Here is a 14,261-nt window from a genome sequence, read left to right on the forward strand (position 1 = left end):
CCAATCTACCCATGTTAAGAACGGCTTTCGGAATAGACACCCCTAACCTTGCCAGCATACCCGAAAAGCTATAAAAGTTGATTTGTCGAATGTGAACGATGAGTTGGACGTAATGTAAAAATGTACCGAATTTAAAAGGGAATGAAATTCAAATTTCCATTCCTTTTTTACAACAACCGTAAAGCAGAGTATTCTATGCAAATTTTACCTAACTTACTGTATTAATGCTAGAAAAAAAAAATATTTAGGTTTGGCTATAAATTCCTAAACTCATTTCACCCTAAATAATTCAGGTGACTGAAATAGGAATCTAATTGAATCTTTAATTTCCTGAATAGTATGCGAGAATTCATTTTTCTTCGAGTTATATCGAATTCATTAATACAGACTTTAGGGGCTTTTTTTTTCGTAATGTTACTGTAAAAATTATGTTTTATTGTTACAAATTACGATGCTTTATTTATATAAAAAAAGCAAAAATAAATTCTTGCGTTTTTTATTTACTACTGAAAACCATAACTTTAGTAAAGGTATTTTTTGTTTAAACAAAATAAAACATTTTCACTAAGAGTTAAGTAAAAATAATTAGTTCATTATATTCTGCGATCATCATTTGATAAATACTGCAATTTTCATTAAAATTGGTTAATTTCCTGATTTTTGGTGAATTTTTAAGTAAAGGGAGGGGTCAAAATGTTTATACACTTTGAACGTCGACATTCATTTTTCGATTAATATTTAATAGGAAAGCGACCACGTGTGGTAAATTTATCAATAATCATGTGATTAAACCCATTGAAAATTTACCGATATTGTAAACACATTCTGTTTACATTAAGCCTGTAGTGTTTTTTAGTGATGCAGTGTTGGCAACTGAGATTTTAAAAAAACCCGCGAGATCAGGTGAAAGATATGTCCAGAAAATCGCTATCATCTGAAATTTTCCAAAATTGCTAATTCTCCCCCCCCCCAAAAAAAAACCTCCCTATTTTCACTTCTTACCATAAAAAATTTATAAATATAGTATATTCAATATATAAAATGTTCCGTGTTTTCTCACTATATGTTTCTGGAATTATATTGAAGCGGTTAGCTCCCGTATTTTATCAGCTAGTTTTACCTGTCTTTTCAGAGAGGGTATTTTTTTTTTTTTGCAGGAAACAAATCATAAACTCAAACTTTTTATAATAAAAGTTAAATTGAAATATACTGCAAATTAAACATCACAATAATGGTGCAACATATTTTGAAATTAGAAAAATAAAAAACAAAAAAACTTTGTTTTAGCATGTTAAAAGTATTTAGGTTGGTAGATAATTAAATTCTACTGTATTGATATAGTTTTTTTTTTTTTTTTTTTTTGCTGTTTCTTGCTTTTTACAATTTTCGACTAAATACTTCTAAATTTCGTATTTTAAACTAAACTTCGAAGGTTGGAATGCCCACCCCCAAAAACCGATTTTATAGCGAGATTTAAGAATTGTTAGTCGAAAAAAAGGTGAAAAACAAAACAAATAATCAATAAATAATTGTTACCAAAGGCAATAAATGCTACTTTTTTTTTTACTTACATGAATGAATTTATTTTATGTTTTAAAGTATTTTCAAGTGCTTGCGGGTGTGTGGGTGCGAAATACCTCCAGATTTTCTAGAATTTCCCGCTAGATTGTAAACGAAATCTCCAGATCTAGCAGGAAAACTGCTAAATTAGAAACACTGGTCACGTGACAGGAAGCAGTAATAAATAATTGTCCCTAAATAAAAAAAATCGCCTATCGGTACAAAGAAATCCACCTATTTATCATAGAAAAATTAAGTATAATGTTATAATTAAAAAGAAATATATAAAAACACACATGGACATAGTAAACATATTATACCAAAACGTGGAGGCCATCTGTCCAGTGGTTTTTTAGACAATTCCGAACGAACCAACAGTTACATTTTTATATATATATATATATATATATATATATATATATAATGTTATGACATGTTTTGCAGAACATGATTGAGATTTGCAAAAGGAAAGAAGAAAAAAAATAAAGTAACAATAACATCAACGTTTGGTGCATTTAAGTCAATATCTTCGGACAACCTGATCCGACAGCAATAGAAGAACAAAATCAATAAAAAGTATAAAAATTAAAACCTTTTCATGAAACTGTAAAGTCCTCTGTCAAAATACCTGGAAAATAAAAAGAAAAATGATGGTGAAAATAGGATGGAGTGATGAAATAAGAAGTTCATTAAAAAAGAAAAGTTAGATAAAATTAATGTAATGACTAAATAAAAGACTGTATTAATCTATACTATTAATAAAATTCTAAATGTTTATTTATTTATTTACGTGTGTGTGCCTATATACCAATAAAACTTTTGAATGGATGCACCGAATTGAAAAATTCTTTTTTTTTTCCTTGAAAGGTGGGAATCCCTAGATTTTCGTAACAAACAACGCTGAGTCACACAAAAAGCCCAAAATAAAGGTTTTGGGGCCGTTTCATAAACTTGTCAAAAAAGTTACCTGCCCATGTCAACGGAATTTAGCACTGTCTGTATACAGTCGCGGTAACATCTCTTGGCATACAGACAGGACTTGTGGCACAATGGATAATGCGTCTGACTATGGATCAGAAGATTCCAGGTTCGAATCCTGGCAAATTCGTAATAATTTTAACCATCATTTTATCTAACGTTTACTCATTATCCTTACCCTTAGGGTATTTTTGTTTTTTCAGTGATTTTGTTTTGTGCATCTGGAGATTTCCCATACTCCGAGTTCACAGGGTAAGCATTGATGGTAAGACGATGTTGAGTGTACTCGATTTTGTGTTTGACTCGGTGTTGTGTGTGCCAATGCAGTGCAGCCACTTGTTTTCAATAAAATTCTTAAATCGATTTGTGAATTTCAAGAAGGACAGCTTCTAGAAAAAGTATCAGCTAGAATCGAAATCAAAACTGTATTCAAAGTTGGTGACGTTACCACTGTACTAACGTGACACGCATACAAAGTGATTAAGATGAATGTGCAAAATGTTTAACAAGAGGAAAGTGACGTTAAATGCACAGAGATAGAAAGAAGTTATAACAGTAATGTTCCTGTGAAGATTTTATTTATTTTACATAATGTGTTGTAACCTTGCACACCGGTAATAATCAAGACGAACACAATGGTATAATTAACAAAAAGTGTTTTAACAAAAGTATGTTGCAGAAGTATACATCATGATTCATAGACCATAACTGCTACAAATTATATTATTTACTTTCTTCCCATCACAGCAAGATGTGACACAAGGTTGGAAAGTGGGAAGAATCAAGCCAGTGTCCCTAAAGGAGGAGCACTTTAGCCTATAAAAAATTGTCTGGCAGCTCGGTCAGCAATAAAAATTACTCAATCCGAAAGACAAGAAGCAAGGCCTCCTAGAATTACCCAGTGCGAATGGATCAGGCTGACAGATAAATGTCACCAATATGACCCACTTTCTGATAGGCTGATTGTTGAGATCAGAATCTTGACTGTCATATGTCTGATCACGTTCGAATGGCAAATGGATTTCATAAAGAATGGAGTACTGTTGTGACATCTGTTGTGACATCTGGGCAGAAGCTGCTTGGAGCATCCTATTCTACTTTAAAGTTCGAAACCGGCTTTAAAACCTAAGTAGGAAATTCTCCTCCCTGCAACTTCTTTTCCACAGAAAAGACATTGCAAGCCTGTTACTGCTCTATTGTTATTTTCATGGCAAGTGCTCGTCTGAGCTCCAATCTATAATCCCCCCCTGTCAAACTTTCATAAAAATCACCCGTCTAGCTACAAGTGCTACACTAATTTCCTCCACTCCGTATCTGTGCCTAAATCTAAATCCAAGTTCTTTCTTATAACTGCCCTCCTGTGACACTGTTCCACTGACCTGCTTTCAAGCCCACTGTAATATGGTTGCCTTCGTCCAATGTAAACAAGATCTTGTTGAGTCGTCGCCTTAAATAATCAAATTCTACCCAATTCCCACTATTAACGATTAGTACACTGTCGTCCAAGTTACCACCATACACTGATTAACCTTTATCCTTGTGTGGCATTCGGGCCTTGATAATGAGTCACTCCTTTGTTCAAAAAGCCCTAAAAAAGAACCAAAAAAGCGCTGCAAGGATATTTAAATATAACTTTATACTTATTGTCTCTTGGTAATCATCATTATCATACGAATTCAAAGATTCTATTGTTGGCATTGGTTTCTGATATTTTTCTAGTTAGAATTCTTTCTAGTAAGACATTAGGTATTTGCTGGAGGGACCACATAAAGGTTGCCAAGATCCTAAGTGAAAATGATTTTTTTTTGTGGAAAGAACTGGATTTGAACTTGGGATATCCAGGTCATCAGTCTGTGTCGTTAACCACCGAACCACCGTCACCAAGAATCGATTTACCCCATAAAAACTATCTGATTGGAAGAATAAATTTTGTGCATTTTTATCGGGGGAGAAGAGAGTGGATAGGTTTCGTACCAAAAAAAAGTTTTTAAAAATTTAATTTTCATCATTGAAAAATTAAATAAAATATTTAAAAAGAATGTTAGAAAATCTTTTAAGATAATTTTACTAAATTTATATCAAATATTTGAAATTATTCTGTAGCAGCAGCGACATTTTGTAGTTTATTTGTTTGAATCTCTACAAATATTTATTCATGGTGCTTAATTTGGTTGTTTTGTTGAAGAAAATTGTTTTTGTTTTTGACTTTGCAGAACATGATTGAGTTTTGCAAAGAGAAAACAACAATAACATCAACGTTTGGTGCATTTTAGGTCAGGAAACCAGTATCTTCAGACATCCTCATCTGGTAGCACCAGGGATAAAAACTGGAATAAGGATTCTGGACATAAGATTTAGTATCATTTTGATCTTTGTAAAGAGACATAAAAGTGGTGCAAAACTGTTCTGTTCGGAAAATTAATTTTACCCGTCCTAGGCGGGTATTCTTCTAGCAATTTTTTTTTTTTGGCACGCACACACACACACACACGCACGCACACACACACACACGCACACACACACACACACGCACGCACACACACACACACACACACATCAAAATACACTTACCTCCACATCTCAGAGTACAAATAAATATGAGATATGCATTTCGGTCCTCTTGGAGGTTTGAACTGGTCCAGCTGGGCGATGCAAGAGGACACCCCCCACATGATGATGTACCTAACCATGAAGAACTGTCCCTGACAATATCCAATGCCAACCAATGTCCACTGTGAGAGTGACTGAATGACGGTTAGGTGAAAGGCTAACGACGTGAAATAAAAATGATGAAGCACAAAGTTGAAGAATAAAGCCCAAAATCCAATTCGCAGAAAACCGAGACTATGGCGCCATATTCGCGACAATGACCAACCTTCTTTCGGACTATTTACCTGGAAAACAGAAATCACATGCATGAGTAGAAAATAAAGCAAAACAGTTTTTGAAATTTGGAGATGAGGATCGATAATCCATATATTAATAGGATAGTGTGTGTTATTTATCTTGTGTGTCACACTTACGTCTGAGTCGTTTAATTGTTATGGACTTCCACTTCTTGTAATTAATAATTTTACCCAGAATTCTTCATAAGTTTTGGTTTCGGTTTCTATTATGGCTGAAGGAACTCAAGTCATATATATATATATATATATACATATATTTTTTTTTTCATAAGTTTTTGTTTCGGTTTCTATTATGGCTGAAGGAACTCAAGTCATATATATATACATATTTTTTTTTTCATAAGTTTTGGTTTCAGTTTAAGTTGATGCACCCAAGTCATATGTATATATTTTTTATTTTTGAAATCGCAACTTTATCTATATATATAAAAGGCAAAATGTGTGTGTGTGTGTGTGTGTGTGTTTGTATGTCTCGCAAAAATTTTCACCAGATAGGTATCATTTTGAAGCTTGAACCTTCGGACGACAAATATTGAAAAATTGGCTAAAAACACTCATTCCTTCACCATGACCATTTTCTGCAGGGAGGGGTAGCAAAAAAATCGTTCCTTCATTTTCTGTCCTATTGCTACTACGACGATGGTATGATGTTTGACCTAGAAAACGTTGACGTTAGTTTAAACCACCTGCTGTTTTTTTAAATGTTTAATTTCATCACTTCTCACTTCTGTCTCTTTGGCATTGGGGTAACATGTAAGACTGTTTTTTCCGCCTTAGCCTCGAGGCTCCGGGTTCAAGCCCACCTCCCTACCAAAACTTTATTTTTTCTTTTACACCTCCAAACATCCGGGCAATATTTTTTTTTATTTTATAATATTTAAATAGGGTTATTACTTCGCTTATTCTTTCGTTTATCCCCACCCTCCCACACACACACAAACACGCCCCCTAACACGGGGTCATCAGCATGGTTATCTTAAGATTGCAGGTTCGATCCGAGGTATCAGATAACTTTTTGATTTTTGATATTGAAACCAGGTTATTTATGCCATTTTTTTCTGCTTTTTGCTGTTTTTTTTTTTGTTTTTGTTTTTCCCAACACGGTCATTTTTTTTTTTTACGTTCATTCGCTGTTTTTTGTTTTTTTTGATTTTTCCAAATTTTTTAACATTGTTTTTTTTTTATAATATTTAAATAGGGTTAATACTTACCCACAGGCCACAGGCATGCAGTTCAAAGAAAGAAACTTTGTTCATGGAATCTACGTTTAGGCTTAGGCACAGATAAAGATATAGAGATCAAGTGTTAGCCTCAGGAATTGGGGCCCCTTGATTTCTGAGAACTTTGAAGTAAAATGAAAAACTAAATTGAATATCTACTAGACATTGGTCTCTCTGTATAGGGGTTTGTTTAGTATGAGTATACTTCACTCTACAAGTAAACTCTGACCACATATTCAAAACAACATAGTATTTAAAGCCTAGACAAGGTATCCCAGTACGGCTAAACCACTCTGGCTGGAACACCAAGCTGTAAAGAAATGGTGCACCTTCTCCAAGTGATCTTGCTTCTCATAACTTAGTGAGATACTCCATCAGACTAGATGAATTCTTGTCCGGGAATCCAGTAAGATTAAGAGACCACTAAAAATATATCCTATAACATAGTTAACTGATCAATTAAGGAGAGGAAAATTAATGTCCTTAACTTCTTTACTCAGCGTTTGAGAGGTAAAGGAGAACTTTGATAGAATATTTGAATATCTATGTGTCTCTTATAGAAATCAATTGTTAGCCCCATGAAAGGGTCTCTTTATTTCTGAGAACTTTGAAGTAAAATGAAACAAAATGGTGCAGAGCCCAAGCCACCTTATGTCTGGATGCAAGATCCTTCTAGCCGATGGTCATTACACTGCCCGCCACAACAAAGTATGTAGATACTTACATTGGAAGATCTGCATAGAAATGCAACTAGATAGGTTGTCAAACATCTGGGAACATGAACCGCCACCAATAACATCAAACAGAAAAGTGATAGTGTTCTACGACAAAGACATACAGGCGGGCAGATACATAAAAGACAAGGCTATCAAGCCAGATATAGTAATATGGAACAAGCCCAAAAGAACTGCCCTCATTATCGACGTCACAGTTCCAAATGATTTTGGCCTCAATACAGCTGAACGTGAAAAGATAACAAAATATCAGGACCTAAAAAAATTACCTAAAAACAACATGGTCTCTGAACATTATACCGGTTGTGACGCGAGCAACTGGCCTAATAAAAAAGAACCTTCAGAAATATTTAGAAGCAATCTCTGGAACACCAAGCTGTAAGAAAATATAGATAGCAACCATAAAGGGAACAGTCTCTATTCTTAAAAGAGCCTTCAAATATAAAATTAAATTGTAACAGAATCAAGTGTTAGCCCCAGGAGGGAGCGCCTTGATCTCTTCAAACTAACAAAAGTAAAATAAAAAAAAAAGTGAAAAAAGATGACATGTGATTGCAGCAACTGGCTTAGTGAAAAAGAATCTCAAGTGCCTGGAAACAATCCCTGAAAGACTAAGCTGTAATGAAATACAGATTGCAGCCATAAAAGGAACAACATCTATTCTAAAAAGATCCCTCGAATATAAATCCAAATCGTAAAGAAATCAAGTGTTAGCTGCAGGAGGAGTTAGCTCCCTTGATCTCTTAAAAAAATTACTCAAAATAAAAATTACTCAAAATAAAAAAGTAAAAGATTTTGGAAAGCAGAAACAGACTGGAAATTGGGTTGAACACATAACCGTTGCTTACTAGACATAGAACAAAGTGACTTGAAACAGTAAAATAATTTTGTGCCATTTATAAAGAGTGTTTCTCCTTAACTTTTTTGCTAAGAGCAAAGTGTAGTATTTGTTCTCATACTATATTTCATCTTTTCTCTCAGTGAAAAAGAGTTCTTCTAAACTGAGGCAATTGTTTCATTTTTGTTTTTTTTGAGGAGCTGAAATTTCTCCACATTAGAAACTGATATCGAGTCTAACTCTGCCCTCATGAGAAGACAAGTAAATAGGTACTTTGTGGCATACTCACCTGGTCTTTAAAGTCGTTGTAAGTGATAAGAGGTCCTGAGAAACACAAGGGGAGGTAAGAAGTGTAACACAGAAGGTCGATCAACCCAAACTGCATCGGCCCTTTGTTCGTTATGCTCGCAGCATCTGTTTCCTTGCGTTTCTCCTTCAACGAACTACATCGCTCGAGGCAGAAGCTTGTGTAACGCAAGTTGGCCATTGACAGAATCATCATAAGGAAATAGTATCGGATTTCGACATCAGGTTGGCCAGGAAACATAACCAATTTCTGTGTGGTTAGAAGTTTTAGTTTTTAAATGAGAATGAAAAGGAAAGAGATAAAGTGTAAAAACTAAATACAATTTTAAATATCTTAGAAGCAAAAATCAAACAAATAATAAAAGAATGGGTTCTTATCCATAACTAACCCTATATGAAAAAACAAAATAAAGAAAAATTTGTACGAGGTATGTACTCATGATAAAATGAAAATATATTCCAAAAATGATGTCAATTGATCAAGTAGTTTCATTTTTAAATAAAAAAAAATCAAATTTCATGAGTAACAGAAAGAAAAAATTCAAAGGGAGGTAACAATAATTTAAACTTTCAAGATTTATGTCATTAAACTCTTAAAAATTATTTTTTTTTTTATATAAAAATAAAACTACTTGATCAATTTATATGATTTTTGGAATATGACATTTTGTCACGGATATGTACATAATACAAATTTTTCTTTATTTTTGTTTTTAATATAATAATGATTTTTGACAAACAGCAAAGAATAAAATATGACTAATGAAACCCATGAAAATTCCACGATGCTTTCTACATCAATCTGTACAATTTACTGTTGAAAATATTCCTTTTAAAATAATGTGTGTAAGTGTTAATATTATTTTAAAAAAAAAAAAAAAAGCTGACTCTTGGTTCTTCCGTAAAAATAATTATCATTCTTATTCTTTAAATAGATTAAATGAATATATTTTTTCTTAAGAAGAATTAATTTATTACAATTTTATATAAATGAATAAGTAATATGGAAAATAGAAAGTTAACCTTAGATTTATTTTCAGCTGCCTCGTCACTCTTTATTTTGTCCTTTAGTCCTCACATTCCATGAGCAACGTTTTTGACAAATGAGGAAAAACTTCTGTTTATCTGGGTTGAAATCTATTCACAAAATACTTAACGTTGGCTAATTTTGCAATTTTTTTTTGTGTTTTGTAACTCCTTACATGAAAAGGTTTCATATCTTGTCTGGTGTGATTTCTATAAAATAAACTTGATTTATTGTTACAGATTTAAGAGTTACTTTATTCATAATAATATTAAACTTGCTAATAAAATAATGTTTTGTCTTAAAAATATTGAACGTGCCAGACATTTAGTCTGTAAATAAATAAAATGAATGCTTTAAATGTTGTATTCTTTGTTCAAACAAATTTTTGTTTTGAAAATTATATTTTCCTGAAAGAAATTTAAATATAAAAAGTGTAATATAGTATAATATATATATATATATATATATATATATATATATACTAGCATGGGTGCCCGGCGTTACCCAGGTGTTTGGAGGTGTGTGTTGAGCAAAAAAAAAAGTGGTAGTAGGAAAGCAGGCTCGATCCTATACTGAACAATCAAAAAAAGGGGATGACGTTTGAAAATATTGGCGGAAAACGCAACCCCTCCCTGTAGAAAAGTGCCCAGTTGAGGGTGGAGAAATTAATGTTTTTAGCCAATTTTTCGATATTTGTCGTCTGAAGGGTCGAGTTTTCAAACGATTCTGATCTTGTGAAAATCCGTCGCCTCTGCCGAAAGTTCTAGGCAGACATGCAAGCATACATACATACATACATACATACATACATACATTCATACATACATACATACATACATACATACATACATACATACATACATACATACATTTATATATTGGTAGCTCAAATTTTCGACCCAAACCAAGCTTGGCCTATCTCTGAATACGTTTTATGTAAAATTTCAAATGTTTAAACCAGAAATTTTCTGAGTAATTTGGTAGAGACCACAGAGATCAATTGTTTTTCAACTTTGACCTCTTATTATGACACCTTAACATTTATTGTTTTGGGCTCAAATCAAGTTATTAAGTTAGATCCATGTCCAAGGAACCTATATCTAAAATTTCAAGTGTTTATACCCAAAATTGGTGGAGGAGTTTGGTAGAGTTCTCAAAGGTCAAATCGTTAAACTTTGACCCCTTAACTGCCAAATTTCTGGCCAAAAACCGATTACAAAGATTTTCCCAAATCTCAGTACCCTGTATATCAAATTTCGAGTCTGTAGACTGAAAATTGACAGAGTTATTGTGTAGGGAAATGTACACAGACAGACACACATATATATATATATATATATATATATATATATATATATATATTATACACACACACTAGTAGGGTGCCCAATGTTGCCCAGTCGTAAAATATGCTTAAATATGATACTTTTTCAAATTTCATATCTATTATTATAGAGCTAATTATCTATTGATTATTATCTTGTACCCAATAACAATTTCAAAAGTTGAAAAAAAAAATGACTTGGGTGCCATCAACTAGAATTAAAACCAAAACATTTAGCTCTTTAGCGTTATTTAATACCATCTGAGCTAAGACAATATGCATATCGAAATTTATTGAATTAACTGACTCAAATGTATAAATGTATATTTGCACATGCATAAAAGACACAGGTTTAGTCAACTTACATTGGTCAAATTCCACTTTTTTTCAATTTTGACTCCTTAGCAACTATTTTTACTGGCTAAAAACCAAATTGAATTTATTCCACAGGTCTGAATCTTCTGTATATTAAATTTCAAGTCTGTAGACCAAACATAGACAGAGTAATTTGGTAGAGACCATTCCACACATATATGTGTGTGTGTGTGTGCTTACATGTTTCTGCAGCATCTCCATCTTCAGGCTGGTGTATTCATCAAGAATATTAAATTCTTTGTATACAAAATGTTTTTGTCCATTTATATTAAAGAGAGGATAAATGACAAAGAAATAGTATACATAGAAGATGAGGGTAAACGAAAGGGGGGGGACTCTCACACGAACCCTTTTTCACCCCCTCTCGCTCTTGCAATCTGTCCAGCGCAATCTACACCTCCTCCCCAGTCTCCATATCTCAATCAAAGAATCCTCCCTTATTAGATTCCTAACAAAAGTTGGAACTCCACAGATTATGTTTTGCTATTTCTGGTTAGACCACACTGCATACAGATATGAGCATTTTTATAGCAGTTTTCTGAGCATTACTACTTCCATGCTAGCTCAGGACAAATTGAAAGTAAGTATTTTGTTTGTGACACAATCACTAGAGGATTGCCATACAGGACTAACAGGCTCCCACAATCTAGTTTTTTTTTTTTTTTAACAGTGCCCATTTTTCCTATGTGTATTGCCTTCACCATGACTGAAGAACTCCAGGATATCAAAAGGGAGACAAACAGGTGCAACACCTTGCTGAAGAGTGATTTGGAACTGCGCAAAGCAGAGGTGTTTATCTCCCTGAGGTATTATATACATACCTGAATACATACAGTGGCTAGTATTTCCAAATGGTCACCTATCTAGTACTGGCCAGTCTCAATGTTACTTTGGTGTTGACATGGACTTTCTGACCTTTTCTTTTAGTCTACACTCACGGGCATATTCTTTTACCAACACCCTTCTCTTTCATTCTTTTTTTTTTTTTTTTACGTGCTAACAATGGCAACTCAATAAAGTTATGTTAAATGTTATCTAAACATATATATTATTTTAATTGGAATTCATTATTGAGATGAGTATTATTTTATATTAATTTATTTATTGCGGACTATTATTCTCATCTTTATTAGTTGTTGTTTCGCAACGTTTTGGCCAACTATTCCTCTGGCCTCTGTTGGCCAAAACGTCGTGAAACAACAACTAAGAAAGATGAGGATAATAGTCCACAATAAATAAATTAATAGAAAATAATACTCATCTCAATAATGAATTCCAATTAAAAGGATACATATACCATTCGGTACGGACCCGACCATGGAAGATCAGATAAAAATAAACGCCAATTTATAAGATCAAAAAATCCAACCTTGATCGCTTTTCGGGGCCCGTGGCGCAGTTGATAGAGACGTTGAATCTCTACGGTTCCAGATGAGCATTGTCTGAAGATAGCTATTTCAATCCTACCGAAAGCCAGCCAGAGGCTTACTTGGCCAAAAACGTGGTGAGATGACAACAACTACAGATGGCAGTGATTGCTGAGAATGCAGTTAGGAGATTCAAAGTTCTTATGTAAACATGTTTTGCTAGTAGATGTGAATGGTGATGTTGCATTGACCGATGCTTGCCCTGAGGAAAGGGGATGGTGCAGAGAGTGAAAAATATCCCTGATGAGTCACAGACCACCTAAGAGATATTTTCTTTGTTTAAAAAAGCAAGTGCCTCATTTGAGGGTAGAGTCCCGCTGAGACAAGCCTTGTGAGAGAAACAATGTCTGAAGACCAGTTGAACGTTATTTTCAGAAAATGTCTCCTCTGGGTGGCTGAACAATGACTACCAACAAATGGCAAGAACAAAAGTGAAGATAAATATCTCAGGAGAATAAAAAGAGAGGCAGTTATAGCCCCTCCAACTCTGGAAGAGGAGGAAGAAGAGTGGCTATTGAACATCTGAGGGGGTTTAATTCCAGTGAGAGCTACCAAGTTAGTTCAGCCATTGCACCTCTCCAAGCCAAGCAGGTTAATCTCTTGTGGGCTCTCAGCCAAGAGACTGTAACAGAACTTAGATATGTCAGTCTCGTCAAGCAAAGATCTACAAGTCTGCTATATCACTCCACTACTATAAGAAACATCATTATTGAATTACAGTTCAGATTTTTTGAGATTAGGATTGATTATTTTGGATTAATCGGACTACTGCTCTCATCTTGTGTGTTATTTTAACAATGTTTTAGTCAATGCTACCTTCGACCTTCCTCAGGTTGATAAGTTGCCATGTTATTTATATGTAAAGGAAATCAAACATTGCAAGTTATACACCTGAAGAAGGTCAGAGGTTACATCAACCAAAACGTTTGCAAATAACACTCAAGATGAGAACATTAGTCCAATTAATCCAAATAATACAAATTATCATTGTTTATAAATTGGACTTCTGTTGTTTTGGATGGAGAGTTCTTTGTTGCGGTGCAGGCTAGAGCAGACAGCAACTTTGAACCTGCACAATGTGTGCGATGTTCAAAGCCAGGCGCATATTCACGGTTAGAATGCAACTTTGTCCATTTATTCTTACAAACTGAGGAACTCTAAGAGTTTTCTGAAAGAAAATAATTTTTCAACAAATAACTGCTGCAGAACTAATCTTAGTAAAGGTGTCACACATGGTACGAGTTACATTAGATATAGTAAAGATTGTTATCAAGCTACAACATCCATCAGATTAATGTGTGGTTTGAAATATATTCATTTGCATATGTGGGAGAAAAGACATTACAAAAAGATTGAATTGGAGGGGACAGGGAGTTTAGTTTTTGGCACCGTTGGAATTTAAGATGTTGTGCGAATGCTGTCAAGCCTATTTTTTTCTTATTATTATTAAATTACAGATTGCTATCAAGCTACTACATCCATCAGATTAATGCATAAGCACATTGAAATTTAAAGAAAATACAAAAATGAAAAAAAATAAAAATAAAATAAAAATGAAAACAAAAA

General features: G+C 33.6%; 1 protein-coding gene and 1 non-coding gene across 8 annotated transcripts in view; one reads left to right on the forward strand and one right to left on the reverse strand.

The window, feature by feature from the left end:
* LOC145242232 (protein-cysteine N-palmitoyltransferase HHAT-like) overlaps positions 1–14,261 on the reverse strand; it is a 132,291-nt gene that overhangs the window by 12,569 nt on the left and 105,461 nt on the right. For all 7 annotated transcript variants that reach the window (XM_080105230.1, XM_080105232.1, XM_080105234.1 and 4 more), the window contains 3 exons: positions 8,526–8,792; positions 5,110–5,432; positions 2,153–2,188 (listed from right to left, as the gene is read on the reverse strand). In XM_080105230.1, the coding sequence (XP_079961356.1) occupies positions 2,153–2,188; positions 5,110–5,432; positions 8,526–8,792 (626 nt within the window). The remainder of the gene's footprint in view (positions 1–2,152; positions 2,189–5,109; positions 5,433–8,525; positions 8,793–14,261) is intronic.
* Positions 2,596–2,668, forward strand: Trnah-aug (transfer RNA histidin (anticodon AUG)). Its single transcript has one exon. It is a non-coding gene; the product is annotated as a tRNA-His (tRNA).

The sequence above is a fragment of the Euprymna scolopes genome, chromosome 21 (genome assembly GCF_053919585.1).
Source record: "Euprymna scolopes isolate OS-2025 chromosome 21, ASM5391958v1, whole genome shotgun sequence".
Lineage (NCBI taxonomy): Eukaryota > Metazoa > Mollusca > Cephalopoda > Sepiida > Sepiolidae > Euprymna > Euprymna scolopes.